The sequence below is a fragment of the Rhinolophus ferrumequinum genome, chromosome 11 (genome assembly GCF_004115265.2).
Source record: "Rhinolophus ferrumequinum isolate MPI-CBG mRhiFer1 chromosome 11, mRhiFer1_v1.p, whole genome shotgun sequence".
NCBI classification, from domain to species: Eukaryota; Metazoa; Chordata; class Mammalia; order Chiroptera; family Rhinolophidae; genus Rhinolophus; species Rhinolophus ferrumequinum.
In genome coordinates, this window is record NC_046294.1 from 45742195 (window position 1) to 45761137 (window position 18943).

The 18943-nt window shown below is 37.2% G+C and overlaps 2 protein-coding genes across 2 annotated transcripts; both read right to left on the minus strand.

The window, feature by feature from the left end:
- Positions 1–6344: 6344 nt before the first annotated feature.
- On the minus strand, positions 6345–7283 carry LOC117030561 (olfactory receptor 52E4-like). The gene has a single exon (XM_033120696.1). It carries the CDS (start codon positions 7281–7283, stop codon positions 6345–6347), a length of 939 nt encoding a protein of 312 aa, XP_032976587.1.
- Positions 7284–17468: 10185 nt separating this feature from the next.
- On the minus strand, positions 17469–18476 carry LOC117031049 (olfactory receptor 52N2). The gene has a single exon (XM_033121348.1). The coding sequence runs from the start codon at positions 18458–18460 to the stop codon at positions 17495–17497; it is 966 nt and encodes a 321-aa protein (XP_032977239.1). The 5' UTR covers positions 18461–18476; the 3' UTR covers positions 17469–17494.
- Between the last annotated feature and the right edge of the window lie 467 nt (positions 18477–18943).

The window sequence follows — 18943 nt, forward strand, 5'->3', positions numbered from 1 at the left end:
AAAGGCTTTACTACACAGGGCAGGCCTCACAGGGAAAATCTGCCCTCCCACACCAGACTTAGAGCACAGCCAGTGCACCGCTGTTTCTGAAGAGAGTTGCAGTGAAGGACGCAGGTCCCCCTGGCAGGCCACGCTCTTACGCATAGTAACGTTCCTAGCCCAGGTGCCTCCATTTGGAGTCCAAGGTTTTATTGGAAAACCTTGAAGACACTTTTCTCCACTTTGACTCACTTCTCAGTATTTTCCCACTCCTAGCCCTTTCCCTTTGGGCTCTCTGGCCCCTGTGTTCATAAACCTTGAAGACACTTTTCTCCACTTTGACTCACTTCTCAGTATTTTCCCACTCCTAGCCCTTTCCCTTTGGGCTCTCTGGCCCCTGTGTTCATAAAACTTCAGGAACCTTTTGTCCAGGGCTCCCTTGACAGTGAGAAAAACCCCCATGTCTGTGCTGATCCACCTGACCCTCAACTTGTGCACGGTTCCATGGGGGGGAAGAGACTAGAGTAGTTGGTCCTTCCTCCCATTTAACCTCTTCCTTATACTATTGCAGTGAGTAATTAAAGTCTTCACTGTTACTTTCATTTTGGCTTATTGTTTTTAATTAGCTAGTCTGACAACTGATTGGGAGAGTACCATATCATATGATCCAGCAATCCCAGTTCTGGATTCATATCCATAGAAAATACAATCTGTATCTTGAGGACATAGCTGCACTCCCATGTTCATCTCAGCATTATTCACAATAGCTGAGACACAGAAACAACCTAAATGTCCATTGACAGATGAATGGATAAAGAAAGGTGGGAGATTATACACGTATATGGATTTTTATTTAGCCTTGCAAAGGACAAATTCTGCCATTTGTGACAACACAAAAAGACATAGAGGGAATTATACTAAGTGAAAAAAATCACAGAAGACAAATACTGCATGATCTCACTTATATGTGGAAGCTACAAAAGTCAAACTCATAAAAGCAGAGAGTAGAATTGTAGTTGCCAGGTGCTGGGGACTGAAAGAAATGGGGAGATGTTGGTCAAAAGGTATAGTTTCAGTTACGCAGTATAAACAAGTTCTGGAGATTTAATGTACAGCATGGTAAAAAGACAGAAAAATAGGAAACTAACACCACGTTTCCATTTTACTAAGAGGAAAAGAAAATTCCCTTTTAGTTTCTGTTTTTTATTATCTTACAGTGCCCTCAGATACTTATTGCCTTCAGACACACACACAGACACACACATGATTTTAAGTTATCTATGGGAGGGTTATTTTGATAGAATGAAATCTTCCACTATTTGAAGCTGAACCTAATTATTGCCTGTTTGGATCGTCTTACGAATGAAATTATACAGTATAAATTCCATTATGTAAGACTTCCTACGCCTAACTTAACATTTTTGTTCTTTATTCATATTGGTTTACATATCAGTCATCTGTTCTCTTTTACTGCTGATTATCCAATTCAAATAAGCAAATAAGCAAAGTATTTATCCATTCTCCTGTTGAGAGATATTTGAAGTGTCTTCAATTTTTGGATATTATGAATCAAGGTGTTATGAACATTCTTGTACAAGTCTTCTTGCGGACATATGCTATAATTATTCTTGAGAATATACCTAAAAATTGAATTCCTTTGTTACAGGGTAGATAGATGTGTATTTCACTTTAAGACCACTGCTGGATTTTTTTCCAAAGTTGTTGTACCATTTTACACACTCACTGACAATGTATGAGGATTCAGATTGATACACATCCTTACCAACATTTAAATCTGTAAATCGTTTTATTTTTAAGCATTTGTGGTTTGTAGTGCTATTTCATTGTGATTTTATTTTGCATATTCCTGAACTCCTAATGGCAAGCACTTTTTTTATGTGCAAATTGGCCATTCCTAAATTTACTTCATGTCTGTTTAAAACCTTTGCCCATTTTTAAATTAGATTGATTTGTGTTTTTATTATTGATTTGTGGAATTCTTTATAGATTCTGGGTACAAGTCCTTTGTCAGATATGTCTTTGGTGAATATTTTAATATTTTCTCTCTGTCTTTGGCTTGCGTAGGCATCTGTTTAATGGTATATGTGATTCAGAACAACTTAAAATTAAAAAACATAATAATTTATTACTTTTAATGAGTTAATTCTTTCTGGATCTTTTCCAGGAAATCTTTGTTACAAATGATTAAATAAGACAATTTAGGTGATGCCAAACAAATCTTTATTTAACACTTTGTGGTCAGTATCCTTTCAGAGAACTGCAAAATGGGATAAAGAATAAAGGACAAGAAAAAGACAGATAGAAAATATCTTATTGGCTGGTGCCACATAATTAACTTTGCTTGGAGTGAGAAAGAACAAAGAATTAAATATAGAACCCAGAGCTGGCTTGGTGTTTGGGGACTTTCTGGTCAAACGGAGTGTTTATAGGAGACACAAAAGTTATCTGAGTTTTGGTTTGCTAACATGACACCACAGGCAGGAGTGGCTCCATCTTGGGTCTAGAAAGTTCTTTCAACATCTTTACTCAATATTGTGAAATATTCTCCTATGTTTTCTAGAAACTTTATAATTTTATTTTTTATATTTAATATCTGGTTTATTGACTTTCTTTAGTCTTGACTTTTTTCTTGACATGCAGCCATATTGCTTATGGATCTCTCAACTATCTCGTATGTTCTACCAGAGGAAACATAATATCTGCCCTCAATTCATCCTATGTTCCAACACTAAGAGTTTAAAATTTAAAGTTTTATACTGACCTGATGTTCTCTAAGGAGAAGTTTTAAGCAGCTCCAAAGTGGTTGTGGAAATAATAGCAGTAGGAAGCTGAGACTTGGGAAGGTGATATGAAAAATAAGATGTCCTGGAAGTCAGGGGAAGCCTTTTTTGAACACTTTAAATATGCCTCCACAGTATTCCCAGCACCTAAGGCCATTCCCTTGTGGAGAAATGGAGCTGAGATGTTTGATAGTTGTCATTTTAGAAATGAACACAAGTAGTTTGTCTTTAGTTTAAAGTAAATGATACAAATAAAACTTTCTCATCTTAAACTAATAGGAAAATGGGGGAAATAGATGAAATATGTGTTTTCAGGTTCTGGGAAAACAAGTGTGGAATTGTGAATCCTGAAACACTAATAACATCTTTGTAGATTAGAAATAAATAAAGAAAGGAAGGATTATAGGTCAGGAAGTCACAAATTCATAGATATTCTGAGTTACAGATCTAGAAAAAGGAAATGGTAGCCTAGAAAGAAATTAGCTCCTGCAAGATTTTTAACAAGTTCTTTTACATAGAAAATCAAAACTGAGGTTATTACTTAAAGCCAAAAAGTGTTCCTGATCAAAAACATAAATTAAACACACACGCACACACACACACATACACACACACACACACAAAACAACCTGGTGTCAAACCACCTTCCAGAATTAAGTTCATAGAGATGGATTTGCCTGGAGATGTGAGAAAATATAGACACATTCTGCCCTTAAGAACTAAATCCATCATCCTTCTGTAACTAGATTTACGATATCCATAAAATCATCGCTGGATCAGGATCAGAAGCCACCACACTAAGCTTTGGTTCAGGCAGAGTGCCTTGGAGAATAGAATGGGATAACTGGGAGAAGAAGTACAAGAAGAAAGTTAAAAAGAAAGAGATGAGTCAGAGGGGATCCCACTCAGAATGATGGGGCAAACCACCAGAATATATGGAAAAGTCAATGTATACGTATATAACAATATTGCCTTGATTGCAGAATATTAACTAAGAATCAAGGATACATTAACAAAACAAAATGAGACTTTCAAATGCGTCCTATTATTACTAAGATATGTAGACATTAAAATAAATCAAGAATAGTGAGTTTCACAAACATAATTTACAAATTGCAAAACTTAGTGTGCTAAAGAGAATAATGGCTGCCCAAATGCTGTCCTTATCCTACACCCCTGTGATTATGTTAGGTTACCTGGCAACTGAAATTAAGTTCCAGATGACTATTATATAGTCAGTAGACCTAAAAATAGGGAGACTATCCTGGATTACCCAGGTGGCTCAAATGTAACCATAGGGACTCTTAAAAGTGGGAGAGGAAGGCAGAAGAGGAGTCAGAGGAAAATGTGAGTATGGGAGAAGGCTACAAGTAACATTGCTGCCTGTGAAGATGGAAGAAGGGGGCTTCTAGATGCTAGAAAAAGCACGGAGAGAGATTCTGTTTTCGAGCTTCCAGAATGGAAAGCAGCCCCCTCGACACCTTGATTTTAGCTCAGTGAGACCTATGTTAGACTTCTGCACTACAAAACTGGACGATAATAAATTGTGGTGTTTTAAGCCATGGAGTTTGTGGCAATTTGTTATAATAGCTATAGAAAACCAATATTCTGCATTTAGCAAAAAGGATATTTTTATGTTTATTGAGTTATAATTGACATATTATATGAGTTTCAGGTGTTTAATATAATGATTCAATATTTGTATATATTGTGAAATGATCACCACGGTAAGTCTAGTTAATATTCATCATCCACATAATTACATTTTTTTCTTGTGATGAGAACTTTTAAGATTTACTCTTTCAGCAATTTTCAAATGTACCCTACAATATTGTTAACTGTAGTTACCATACTGTATATTATATCCCCATGACTTGTTTATTTTATAACTGGAAGTTTGTACCTTTCGACTGTGTTTACCTATTTTGCCCACCCCTCCACCTCCTACCTCTAGCAACCACCAATTTGGTGTCTGTATCTATGAGTTCAGTTTTTGTTTTAAGATTCCACATATAAGTTGGATCATACAGTATTTGTATTTCTCTGTCTAATTTATTTTACTTAGCATAATGCCCTTAAGTTCCATTGGTGTTGTTGCAAATGGATTTCCTTCTTGTTTATGGCTGAATAATATTGTATATATACCCCATTTTCTTTATCCATTCACCCACCAATGGACAGTTAGGTTACTTTCATGTCTTGGCTATTGTAAATAATGCTGCAACGAACATGGGGGTGCAGATATCTTTTTGAGTTAGTGTTTTCATTTCCTTAGAATAAATACTCAGAAGTATAATTGCTGGGTCATATGGTAGTTCCATTTTTAACTTTTTGAGGAAACTTAATACTGTTTTCCATAGTGGCTGCACCAATTTACATTCCAACCAACAGTATATTAGGGTTCCCTTTTCTCTACATCCTCACCCACACTTGCTGTTTCTTGTCTTTTTTATAACAGCCATTATAGCAGGTGTGAGGTGATATCTCATTGTGGTTTTGACTTGCATTTTTCTGATGATTAATGATGTTGAGCATCTTTTCATATATCTATTAGTTATCTGTATGTCTTCTTAGAAGACAATATTTTTAAGTAAATAATCAATTATTAAGCATCTACTATGTGAGTAACAAGATACCATGAGGTTAAGTATTAACCAAATGCATATCATTGGTCACAAACTATAAAACATGCGTAAGATACTGAGACTCATCTGATAAGCGACAAAATGCAAGTTGAAAAAGGCTCAACATTACCAGGAACTTAATAAAGAATGAATGAATGAATGAATGAATGACTAAAGTTTGTGAATCTGAGAATAAATACCATCTACTATAGCATTAGATGACCTTTGAGAATGTAATTGCATGTATAGGAATTCACCCATTTAAGGGTGTTCATTCCTGAGCAACCTAATTTATTGCATATACACACGTCTGCAAGCAGCCTAGTTCACTTTGAACAATATGTTACTTATAGAGTGATCTGCATTTACATGATGACCCTGGGAAAATTCCACACGGAATTTCTCCGAATTTTTCTTCTTATTAGACCCATAAATTGTCATGTACATTTTTATATTTATACTTATATGACATAAGATTCTGATATATAACAAAGTATCAATAAAATTAAGGCAAAAAAGAACTAAGCAATTAAGAAAGGAATAGAAAAATCTGTCACAAGTATTAAAAACCTGTAGTCCTTGATGTAGGGATATATATGAATTGGTAATGTGGCCGGCAGAGTTGACTATCTGCAAATAAAAAGAAGCATTTTATTCCACACAATCCTATCTACAAGACCTGCTCTGTAGCGGTTATACAGAAAGTAATTCTAATAAAATCTTGCAACTAAGTTGTCCAAAACTTTTAAGTGTTCCATAAATTTTCACAGTGATTGTTTTGACATTAATCACATTATATGTTCTAAATGGTATATATCTAAGGAAATTATGAATGAAATAATACTAATATCAGAGACGTTTTTCTATTGCAAGATTCTGTAATTGAGAAACACATTCTCTTTTCTGAATTTTAAAATGAATATCTCTAAGACAGTTCATGTCAGCCTTTTTTCAGAAAGATGCCTGAAACCCGCTCTCGAATCTGCTTGGTCCTCACTCCGTAGATGACAGGATTAAGGGCCGGTGGAACAACAACATATAAATTGGCCAGGAGAATGTGAATGTATGTGGGAACATTCCTGCCAAACCTGTGAGTCATGAAGGAGAAAAAAGCTGGAATGAAGAAGACTAGAATAACACAGATATGGGAGCCACAAGTATTAAGTGCTTTGAGTCTGGCATCCTTAGAGGGAAGGTGGAAGACAGCTTGGAGTATTCTCACATAGGAGATGACAATCAGAACCACATCAATAAACACCATTGATATGAGAATTAATCCAAATATCATGTTTACCTTGATATTGGCGCAGGCCAGCCGAGCAATTCCCATGTGCTCACAATATGTGTGGGGGATTATATGATGTCCGCAGAAGGGGAGCCTCAAAATGAGAAACACCAGAGGGATAACAAAAATGAAATTCACGCCAAACACCACCACAAAGATGAGACCAATAGTTCGGTTAGTGAGAATCTGGCTGTACCGCAGAGGGTTGCAAATGGCAACATAGCGATCAAAGGCCATGGCAACCAACACAACAGTCTCCATAGCAGTGAACATATGAATGAAGAACATCTGGGTGACACAACTTCCAAAGGTAATCTCCTTTAAATTAAACCAGAATATACCCAACATCTTGGGGACAGTGGATGTGGACAGGCCCAGATCAATGGAGGCTAACATAGCCAGGAAGTAAAACATAGGCTGATGAAGGCTGCGTTCATTTTTGATCACAGACAGGATAGTGATGTTCCCCACAAGGGCGATCACATATACAGAGCAAAAAGGAAACCCGATCCAGATGTGCATCTCTTCAAGGCCTGGAACTCCCAGAAGGAAGAAAGAGGAGGGGTGGGCTTTGGTGTCGTTTAAGGGGGGCATCTCCTCTTTGTTCTTTTGGAACCACAGAGAAAACAAACAAATTATCAAACAATTTAAAAAATCAAACCACAACAAATAAAAGAATACAATACATTTGGAGTGATAATCAGCAGGATATTACAAAGATTATATACCATCCTTTAAAGTATGGATTCATTTAGACATTCAAAAATATTAACAATTCTGCCAAGTATAGCAAAGAAATCAGACAAAATCTCTGACTTCACAAAATCTCTGATTTCACAAAAATATGTATACAGTATATAAATGTTTATAGTTGGATAGGTAGGTAGATAGATGATAGATAGATAGATGATAGATGATAGATAGAAGACATAAGTGCTTTAAAGGAAAACAAAATGTGACAACTGGATAATGATTAAGCTGGTGTGATTTTAAATTTATCACAAGGGAAGTCCTCTCTAACAAAGTAACATTTAAGCAGATACATGAATGAAATATGGGGATGATTTATCTTAAAGTTAATAATGAGCATTAAGTATGTTTAAGACATAAGATGACACCTCAATTTGAATTCTAAAAGGAATATTCATTTAGCTCTATGGAGCATGAACAAAAGTGGTGACAATTGCTGTTTTTTAATAAGGCTGTGAAAAAGTCAGTAACTTTCTGTCTGGGGGAACAGAAAGCAGGTTTGTGAGGAGTAAAAAAGAAAATTAAACTCTTCTTCCTTATTTTATTTCCTTCTTCTTCCATGATGCCTGGCTAGTGTGGTAAATTGGAGCTAGGTGTACCTCTGCTTGAGAGAATCCCTGAGCCCTTCCGTGACATGAGACCCAGTAAGATGGACATACCAAGGAAGAACTTACTTTCAAGGGCTTTCTCAAGTTTTCTATCAAAATTTCTATAGAAATTTACTCCAAAAATTCTGGATAGAAAAAACAAAAAAGAATGTACCTTATTTTTAAACACCCTGTTTAAACTATACTGCAAAAAGAAACCCTGAAATTAAGAAGAAACAAAATAGGAGACTTTAGCTTTACCCTACCAAAAATATTCAAACACCACCTGCCTTATGTTCTTCCATTCCTCACAGCTCCAATTTCAGGGGTTTCTTCTTTTTCCATTATTTCTCAGATCTCTTGTCTATCATTTTTGGTGCCTCACTCCCAGAACCCAGCCTTGAGCAGCATCACCATCATAGCCATGACCGTGAACTTTCTAAGTTCAGACGAAAGCAATATCTTTCCTTCTCTGTTTTGTCATGCCTACAAAGGAAAGTTTATACTTGTGTTGCAATAGGCTTCCAACCACTAGCCCATCTCCCACAGGGCCATTAATCCTTTGGGTTTGGAAGCTTCCTCCTCTTGAAAGGAAATAACTAATCTTCCAGTGAGTATATTTTTGAACTATGGGATCTATGACTACCACCTTCCTTTTTTATTCTCCACTCTGCCGATCCCCACAGACTCTACCCCTGAGTATCACCTTGGGACCAGCAACATTAAACTCCTACATGATTTGGCCTCGATTTACAGTAACAGAAGCAAGACAATATAATTGGAACTATATGACATGATAGTGTGGAGAAATAATGAATATAAAAATAATGTTAATGCCATAGCATGTAAAAGTGGTCCTGAATAGCAGTGAGCAGAAAGGCTCTAAGACCTTCTGCGATACTTCTACTCCGGGTTAAATTAAACAAGGGGAAATGGCCAGATAGTGCACAAGCCAAATCTTCTAGAACTGTGTTAATTAGTAACTTTCATGGAGATTGGAGCAGGGACAGGTTTTCAGCTCATTACATATTACATTCTGAGCTCATACCCGGAGATCTAATGTCCCTTCCCCTGGGATCCAGCATCATTGTGACTGGAAGTAGAAGCCCTATTCTGCTATGACAGAATTCAGAGCTCAGACATTCCTTCTCATGCTGTGTAAGCTCCATGTCCTTTTTGTTTGGACCAACATATATTAGGTTCTGAGGGTCTAGGCTACACCACGGATGAGCAGATTTACCCAAGCAGGACAACAGAGTAATTGGTAAAAAGGCTAGAAATCCTCCCATATATAAGTGGATACAGGTTAATAAAGGCAATATGAAAATCAGAGAAGTCAGTGAGAAACGGGAGAATAAGACAAGGTAAAGGAATAACACTGAACTAAATAATTTACTGCCACATGTGGCATGGCAAACTGTTAAACAATCCACTTTCTGAAAGGTCTTCCAGTATTGAATTTATGACTCATTTGTAGCCAGTTTTCATGGTATTCTGTAGCAGACCAACTGCCTCTCTGAGTGGCCAGCTTGCATGGAATCTGAAAGATTAAGCTTTATTTATCATTCTATCCACTTATCCCAAGGAGTGGTCTATATTTGTTACACCCACTTCCATCAGACATCCCTATGAGGTTAGAATTGTTAAGCAGTTACTCCATGTCCGTGACCCTGGATGAATCATATGCCAAATGTCCCCCTGGGACCCTGGAGTTATCTGAGGACTTGAAATGACAAATCAGAAAAACTGACTTCCAAATATAGATTTCACTGAATACCAATTCAAGCACAGGAAAGATAATTTGTTAGCATTAGGATACCCAAACATTCTGTAGCTGTCATTTCATGCCTTGTATCTTCCACAGATCTGGGAGCAACAGAACACTGGGAAGGCTGACACAAAGGCAAATTGTGTGTGCCCAGTGCCTGCTTCCCCTGAAGAATTCAATAAACCACTTGCCTAATGATACAAACACCCTGAAAAAAAGTCTTTCCTTATAAACATCACCTTGTCAGTGTTCATGAATATATTCTTCACCATTCACCAGTGTCACCTTCAAAAATGTCAGCTCTCTCAGCCTTCTAGATTTAAATGGATGGGGCTGGATTCTCATTTTGGAAGAAAAAAAAATTGACAAAATTAAATATTTTTATTTATAATAAAAATAATAGAACTAGCTTCTGAATATGACATCCCACACATTCAAATAAGAAAAGAAACCATATTGATTTTAACTTTTAAAAATGTCTCTTATAAACAAATCTCATAGACACAGACAATAATTTGGTGGTTACCAGTGGGTAAGGGATGAGGGAGGTGGTAGATGAGGGTAAAGGGGATCAAATATATGGTGATGGAAGGAGAACTGACTCTGGGTGGTAAACACACAATGGGATTTATAGATGATGTATTACAGAATTGTACACCTGAAACCTATGTAACTTTACTAACAATTGTCACCCCAATAAACTTTAATTAAAAAAAAAAAGTCTTTTATGATTGTCTTTCTTTCCATATCTTAAGATCCAAATCACTCGCCTGGACCACTGAAATATTACTAACTCCAAATTGCCCTCATATGCTGTTTTGTTCCCTAGATTGGTAGGTATTCAACAATTGTTTGTTAAAATTGAACAAATTAAAACTATTTAGCCTAGCATAAAATCTTAAATATTGAGCTGATTTCTAACTCTTAACGGCTATTGCATTTGATTAATTTTTGTCATTACTTTTTTCTTTTTCTGCCCCTACCCCCACCCCGAAGTTCAAAAGAGGAAAGCTATCTCTTGGATGACACCCAAATTCACAGCTTCTCTTTTTTTCCCCAGTAAGAGTTCCAGGGTTGGAAGCAATGTACATTTGGATTTGCTTTCCTTTTGGTTCTATATGTTGATGGTCTTGATGGAGAATATCCTTACCCTGTTTGTGATCCAGGTTGAGAGAAGCGGCGTCCACCAGCATGTGTTCTATTCCTGGTTATAGTAGACAGTCTTGACTTTTCTTATCCATATCTACTATCTTCAGGAGACTGGGAATATTCTAGTTCAATTTGAGGGATATCAGTTTTGAAGGTTGCCACATAAATGGTCTTCATCAATACATTCACTGGCATAGAACTTGTTGAATTGGTCATTATATCTCTTGATCATTATGTTGTGATATGCATATAGTCTTCTTTAGTAGAGCCAGTGTTGCGGAAGAATGACGAGGACCGAGAGACTCAAGCGGCACGCAGAGATCAGGGAGAACACAGCTTTATTATGCCGGCGGGCTCAGCAGGATTGTTCCCAAAGAACAGAGCACTTCCTGGGGCCGGGCGCTTTGTTTTATAGAGTTAGGCCTCCGGGTTTGGGGGAGATTCGCACTATTGCTATTGCGACGCTAGGGATTGGTTAAATCTGGCCAGGTGTCGGGATGTCTGTCCCTAGCAGCTGTGATTCTTCAACATTGTTTTGACAGGGAGGCCTCTAACTATAGTGCCCGCGGAGACATCTCCGCTAAGGGGATGGAGGGAGACAGCTCTGATAAGGGGGGATGGAGCTCTTAGCGGGGGCCTGCAGGAAAAACCCACCCAACACCAGAGCCACACAGACAGAATCATAAACTTCATTAGGATAGATCCTGAGGGTGAAATTATTGAGTCATAAGATATGTTTATCTTTTTCACTTGATAATTTCAAAATATTTTCCCAAGTGGATACCAATTTATACTCTCAACTTCAAGGTATGGAATTTCCATTGTTCTGCCTCCTCACTAACTGTCCATATTGAAAGATTTTTACATTTAGCACATTTATAAGTAAGTCATGATATGACACTGTGATTTTAATTTTCATTTCCCTTTATTAATGAAATTTAAAAAATTTTATTTCTTTCTTTGCCATTTAAATTTTTGCTTTCAAGAAATGTCTGTTAGCCAGTGAAGCCTGTTGCAGACTTACTTTGGCAATCACCAGGGAAATTTCAGACTTTAAGTGACACATGGTAGCCATGAATCAAAACCATACATTCAGTATCTCCAGAGATAAATATGCAACTTTTCCAGTCTTGTCATAAGTTAACTTCATATTTCAAAACCTACATTGTGTGAAAGCAACACAATTCCCCTTGATGATCAGGATTAACCATTTTAGCTAAGAAAATGGCATGAGGTATCCATAGTGATTGGGGGGAAATCTTAGATTTTAATTAAATGGAATCATGGTTATGTTTTCTAGTAGAAGTATACCTCTCTTGGGAACTAGGACCTCCAGCCTGCCAAATCTAAAGTGATGGAGATAAGAAAAAATATTCTGGTAGTTAGTTATGTTGGGGAAAAAAAGTTTCTCTTCCTCCCTTCTAGGTTCTTTGGCTGGCGAATAATTAAACGGATTTAAGACAGAATAACAAAGAAAAGCAAGTTTAATTTTGTATGAAAGGGGGGGGGTAGTCCCACAAAGTCATGAGAAATTCCCTGGCAGTCATGTAATTGAGGCTTACATACCATCCTGAACTAAGGGGAAAGGGAGAGGAGATAAGAGGCCAGGGGTCTCAAAGGGGAGGAAGCCAATTCGCAGGAAGCTGAGAAGAGCAGGTGTTAGGTAAACAAATGTTTGTTATGCCATGCAGCTAAGTCTTTCAGATATAAAAAGTTAGTTTTGGTGATAGTTCTCTTCCTGGTACAAGTCCCCTATCTAAATTCTGTTAGGGAGTTAAAGGAAAGGTTAAAAGTTCTTCCTGAGTCTGCTGAGCCTTGATTGTCTCCAGCTATAAATAATCCATATCCCAAAGTGGCACATTCTGGGATGGTCTGTCCTGAAGCCCCTTAGTTATGACTTTTAGTAGTGAGAAAGTTTATTTCTATCCCCATCTCTTAGTAGGACTAAATCATCTGGCTAGAAAGGAGATGGTACCATAAATTGTCCATATTAAAACATACACAACATGCTGTAGGATAGCACTGCCAGCTTTCAAGTTTTCTTCCAGCTGACAGTACTACTTATCTTGCATAATCTATCCCATTATTCTCCCAGACCATTTGCTTTGGGATGATGGAGTACATAGTAAATTCCATGAATTCCATGGGTATGATTACAACTCTTTATTTGAAAAATGAATTATTTGTTCTCAGCATAATGTTATATGGACCACCAAAGTGATGAATAAGCCATTCTGTAAGCCACAGGTAGTGATTCTATAAGTGGTATTGCATACAGTAAAGACAAATTTGTGTTTGATAATTATATCTACTCACATAAAGAAATGCCACTCCTAGTACTACTCCCATCATGGAATCTACCAACAATTGGCCCACCACTTTTCCTAAGGAAAGGGTCTCATATCAGAAGTTCAAACATTGGTTTCTGCTTTTGAGTGGTTGGGCACGCAGCAGTAACTGTAGCCATATCAACCTGGATCAGGAGAATTACATGCATGTGAGCATGAAGAAACATGTGCAAAATTAATACTCACAATGACACAAACCTAGAAGGAACCTAAATGCCCATTAATGATAGAAAGGATTAAAAAAGAAAAGTAGGATATTCACATAATGGATTGCTATGCAGCAATAAACATGATTGAACCATAGATACGTGCAGCAGCATGAATTACTCTTATGTTGAGCAACAGAAGCCAGGCACAAAAGAATATATACCAATTATTCCACTTATGTAAGAATAGATAATAGAGTATATAAAGCTAAATTATAACATTTAAGGATGCATAAGTATACAGAGAAAAGCAAGGATGTACCGGTGAAAAAAGTTAAGATAGTGATTCCTATGGGAGGGGTGGTGGAAAGGGTAGTAAGTAGAATATCTATGACAGTGGCTTCTGGGGGCTGGCGATGTTCTACCTCTTGACCTATGAATGTTGAAAATTTATTGAGTTGTATAAATTCATTAAACAGTGAGTTGCACTGTTTTGCACATGTGCACTTATTATTATATTTCACTTATTTTAAAAAAAATGAAGATTAAAATGAAAGAAACAACATAGAAGAAAATATGGGAAAATATTTTTATTCTAATCATCTCAGATGAGCAAAAATCATCATAATCTTGAGAGAAAATTTTGTAGCTATTAAAGGAAAGATTGATGCATTTAATTCTTTAAAAAATTTCTTATGACAAAAATAGCCATAAACAATGTCAAGAGAGAGACTGGAGGGCATGGAGGGGTATGACTCATTTCATGAGCAAAGGAATAAATGCCTAAATAAGTAAAGAACTTTAACAAATCATTGTTAAATGTCTAATAAAACATCAGTCAAGAATATAAATTCGTGGTGCACAGAAAACTGAATCAATTATGAGCATATAGAGGTATAGTTACTGTAATTCAAATCAGAAAATATGTAAATTACAAAGATCTATTGTTTTTACCTCTTCAAATGGTAAAATATTTGAAAATGTATTAAAAACATTATTTTATAGATATAGGGGAAATGTTGATCTTGTACTTTACTCATTGGGGTACAAATTGGTAATACCACCTCTCTGAATAAAGGAACAATGCTCTGTGACTCAGCAATTCCTCCTAGAAATAGTTTTAAGCTTCCAAATGGACAAAATGAGGTTTGTAAAGCTTTGCACCCCAACATTGCTTAGATACACTCCAAATGTAAAAGAGGAAAATGATTACACAAAGAGGAAAAAAGTTCTATATGTAGAGATATGGGATATAGGAATAACAAGATATATTGTTAAATGGAAAAGAGTTCAGTATTGAGTATGCTACCATTTAGACTTTAAAAGCCTATAATCATGGAAGAATCTGGAAGAACATGTAAGACTTGACCATGATGGTTGTCTCCAGAGAGGAGCACTGGGCTGTGGGACATTTTATCACTATGCAGAGTTTGGTAATTCAGAACATGGACTTCTGTGCATATATAACTAATATATATGAAACTGAAGGAAACCAGGATATGTCACCCTGAAATATGACTCTTTGACTTAGAAACTATTTGAGCTGAGCAATTAAGAAGCAATAAGTACAGAGAAAGCTCCCCCTTTTTTGCTTGCCTGTAGGCAGGAAATAAATTCTCCTTTTACTGAACACAAACTCTTGTCAGCCCAGCAATGGCTCCAGAAGAATTTGTAAACAAAAACTTGTTAAACTGTTATCTTCATAATTACTTCTTCACCATTGATTTCCCCGGGCCCAGACTTCTTTGTCAGTTCTTCACAAATTTATTGTTTCTTTGTCTAACAAGCATAAAAGCTTCCTGCTCTAGTCACTTTCTTCAGGCTTTCATTCTGTTGTGAAGGCTCCCGTGTACATGTAAAAATTCAATAAAATTTGTATTCTTTCCTCCTGTTAATCTGTTTTTGTCAATTTAATTTTCAGATCCAGCCACTATGTATGAGGGATCAGGAAAACTCTTCTTCCCCTACAAAATATGTGATCACTATCTAAAACAAATATTATAAGTTGAGAGTATACTTATTGACATGAAAAATATTGATAGTATGTGCTACCCCCAAAAAATCTAAAGCTGTAAAACAAATTATAAGTTTATTTGGGGTCTTAAAGGATTTGAATCCAAGAGCTGTAAATTGAGGTAGCAACTCAAACTGTACTTCGGAAAGAACAAGGCAAGGCAGGATTTATAAAGGCAAAAACTACAAAATGAAATTATTTCATGCAAATGAAGGATTACTGGCTAAATTATCAGGGATCAGTTAGTTCCAATATACAAATGAGGGAGGTGAAAAGTACAAGGAAGGAAATAAAATCCATGTATGCCCATGAAGCAGTTATTTCAGGATGTTAATGGCTCCAGGATGTTTATGATTTGGCCTTGAGCTGACCTTAGCAACAGGTTTAACGATTTAATAGCAGTTCTGAGAACTGATGTACAAGATGTGCACAGGTCCCACTTCCTTAAATAGCCTCCTCACTGTTTTAGGTGACTCTCTTAACAACGCTTATTCCTTCTTTTTTTTTTTTTTTTTTTTTGCTGCCTCCATTCTACATCCATTTTTATCATCTCTCCTTTTTCTTTCACTTAATGTTTCTTTTTATATATCCCTGGCCACAGATTCTTAGTACCCTGAGGCTGGGGACTGTACCATATTCAACTCTGCCTCTCTCCCTCATTAAACCCAAGGTCTGACCAATAATATAACCTAAATAAATATCTAAAACTAATGAATAAGTGAATGAATTATAACACATACTAATAATTTAATCAATACTTTTGCCTGCTTGACTGGTAATGATAGGGTAGGCAGATAAATAGAAATGAGCAGGAGAAGGAGAAATTTAGCCCCATTTAGAAAGCCTCTTGCTGCAGCTCCTACTTAGGTCAAGTCCCCTACACATACTCCTAAGGCATGTGTTTACACATGCCCCTAAATCAAGGGGATATGTTTACACATGTTCCCAAAACCTAGGGGATGTGTTTACACATGCCCCTAAATCAAGGGGATGTGTTTACACATGTTCCCAAAACCTAGGGGATGTGTTTACACATGCCCCTAAATCAAGGGGATGTGTTTACACATGCCCCTAAATCAAAGAAATGCATTGCTAAATGCCAGAGAAGGGAGGACTAGGCACCTCAGGCGAGAAAGAGAGATAACAGAAAGGAGAGGGGGAAGCAATTCTGCCCACAGAAATAAAAGCCTTCATGCAATGGAAAGCAGGGCTGCTTCCCTCTCTTGGGTCAGCCGGTTCTATGTCTTGGAGTATACTTTCTTTTACTAATAAACTTCTGCTGTTCATGCTGCACAAAAATTCTGTCTCTTGATTGAAGTCTTTCCTTTAAGACAAGAACTTAGGTTCAGCGGCATTTCCCAGTGACAGTAACATCACAATGATATGTTTTAGGGGCATTTTAAATAGAGGTCCCAAACTGATGAAATGGGAAAAATATAACTCTTAGACATGTCTTGAATGAAACGTAAAAAAACGAAAAAAAAACCAAAAAACAAAAATAAAACAAAAAAACATTTAGCCAATAATTAAAATTGGGAGATTTCACAGACTATCTAAGTCTAGCTTGTCTTAGAAGATATTAGAAAATTTTTGCAACACTGGGCTCGTGGCAACACTGTGCTTGAGTGCTTGAATTGAGTAGAATTTGTCCTTTATGGAGAGGGTATGCTCGATCCACAACTTCACAGCCCTCTCTTCTTATACACAATGCATACATACATTGAAACCAGGCCTGCAACCCTCATTTTGTTACTTGTCCATTTTCACTAAACATATGAGTCCGTAAACCCTTATGTAAAACAAAATCTATGAGGAACAGATATGCTATTATTGTAGAATATTCTTTATTCTACATTCTTTTCTTTGGCATATTTTTACACACAGAAAAACCCATTTCATAATATATACTTGAAAATGCTTCACAAAAATCTATATATTAGAGGACTCATGTTTTTAATACCATTTTACTTACATGTTTTACAAATTTCTCCTCCACTTTTTTTACCCCCAACTCCCCAGCAATATATCTGTCTATTTTATGATTTATTTGTCTTGAGTAAAGACAATCTTGTCTCCAAGTAAAAATCTGATCACACCTTCCCTAATCTGTTTGGTCTTTACTCCATAAACAATTGGGTTCATTGTGGGGGGCAGTACCAGGTAAAGGTTAGCCACAATGATATGTATGTGGTGAGGGATACTGTGTCCTCCAAAACGATGGGTGAAAAAAGTGAAAAAAGCCGGGACATAGGTGATCACAATCGCGCAGATATGAGATGTACAGGTGCTAAAGGCTTTGTAACGAGCATCTGAGGATGACAGGCTCATGACAGCTCGCAATATCATAGTGTATGACATGAAAATGCAGCAGATGTCAAACATACCAATAAGGAGAGCAACCATCAGACCATAAATTGCATTGATCTTGAAATTGCCGCAGGACACCTTGGCTACAGACATGTGGTCACAGTAGGTATGGGGAATGAAGTTGCCCCGACAATAGGGCAGGCGCTTGGTGAGGAAAGTGAATGGGATGACGAGTATCACACCCCTCAGGAAGGTGACAAGACCAGCCTTGGCAATGACAGGGTTGGAGAGAATGGCGGAATAACGTAAAGGGTAGCAGATGGCCGCATAACGGTCCAGGGCCATAAGCATGAGCACCCCTGACTCCATCCCAGTCAGCATGTGGACAAAAAACATCTGGGCCAGGCAGGCATTAAAGTCAATCTCCTTGAGGTTCAACCAGAATATACACAGCATATTGGGTACAGTGGTTGTGCACAGGGTGACATCTGTGAAGGAGAGCAGGGCCAGGAGGTAGTACATGGGTCGATGCAGCGCCTCCTCATGGCTGATGAGGTAGATGAGCCCACAGTTCCCCACAACAGCAACGATGTACATGAAGCAGAATGGCAGAGAGATCCAGACATGTGCAGCTTCCAGCCCAGGAACACCATTCAAGATAAAGGATCCTGGGGTCAGGCTGGAGCTGTTAGCTCCAGACATAATGGCTGAAAGGAGGTGGGCATTTTATTTTCTTTATCAACAATTTCTTTCTGCATAGAGAGAGAGTGAGGTAGGGTTAGAGATCAGATAAGAGGGAGTGGTTTGGACAGTAATACCCGCAAATGCACGAACATTCACCCTGTAATGATAAGTAGGATATGTTTGGTTTTTTTCTCCAGTTCTAGCAAGAAACGCTTTGAACTATGGTATTTAAAAATAATTAAACAGTACAGCCTTACCCTAATCCCATTGCATACTTTTGTCTAAGTAACTATCCTCACTTTCTACACCTGTCTTAGCACAATGTTTTCACTCCACATTCTGATAAAATGCTCTGGACTGTGCTATTCTTGTCTTCTTCCTTCCAATAAGCCATTTCTAGAATCCTCTCAGATTCTTTCTATGCTAATTGTACTTGAGTCTTGTCACTAAATTCATGGTTATATTTAGAGGACACCCTCATCTGACTAGTTCTTATCAGGA

Excerpts from the sequence above, each read along its gene's own strand:
- LOC117030561 (XM_033120696.1), bottom strand. The coding sequence starts at position 7,283 with ATGCCCCCCTTAAACGACACCAAAGCCCACCCCTCCTCTTTCTTCCTT.
- LOC117031049 (XM_033121348.1), bottom strand. The coding sequence starts at position 18,460 with ATGTCTGGAGCTAACAGCTCCAGCCTGACCCCAGGATCCTTTATCTTG.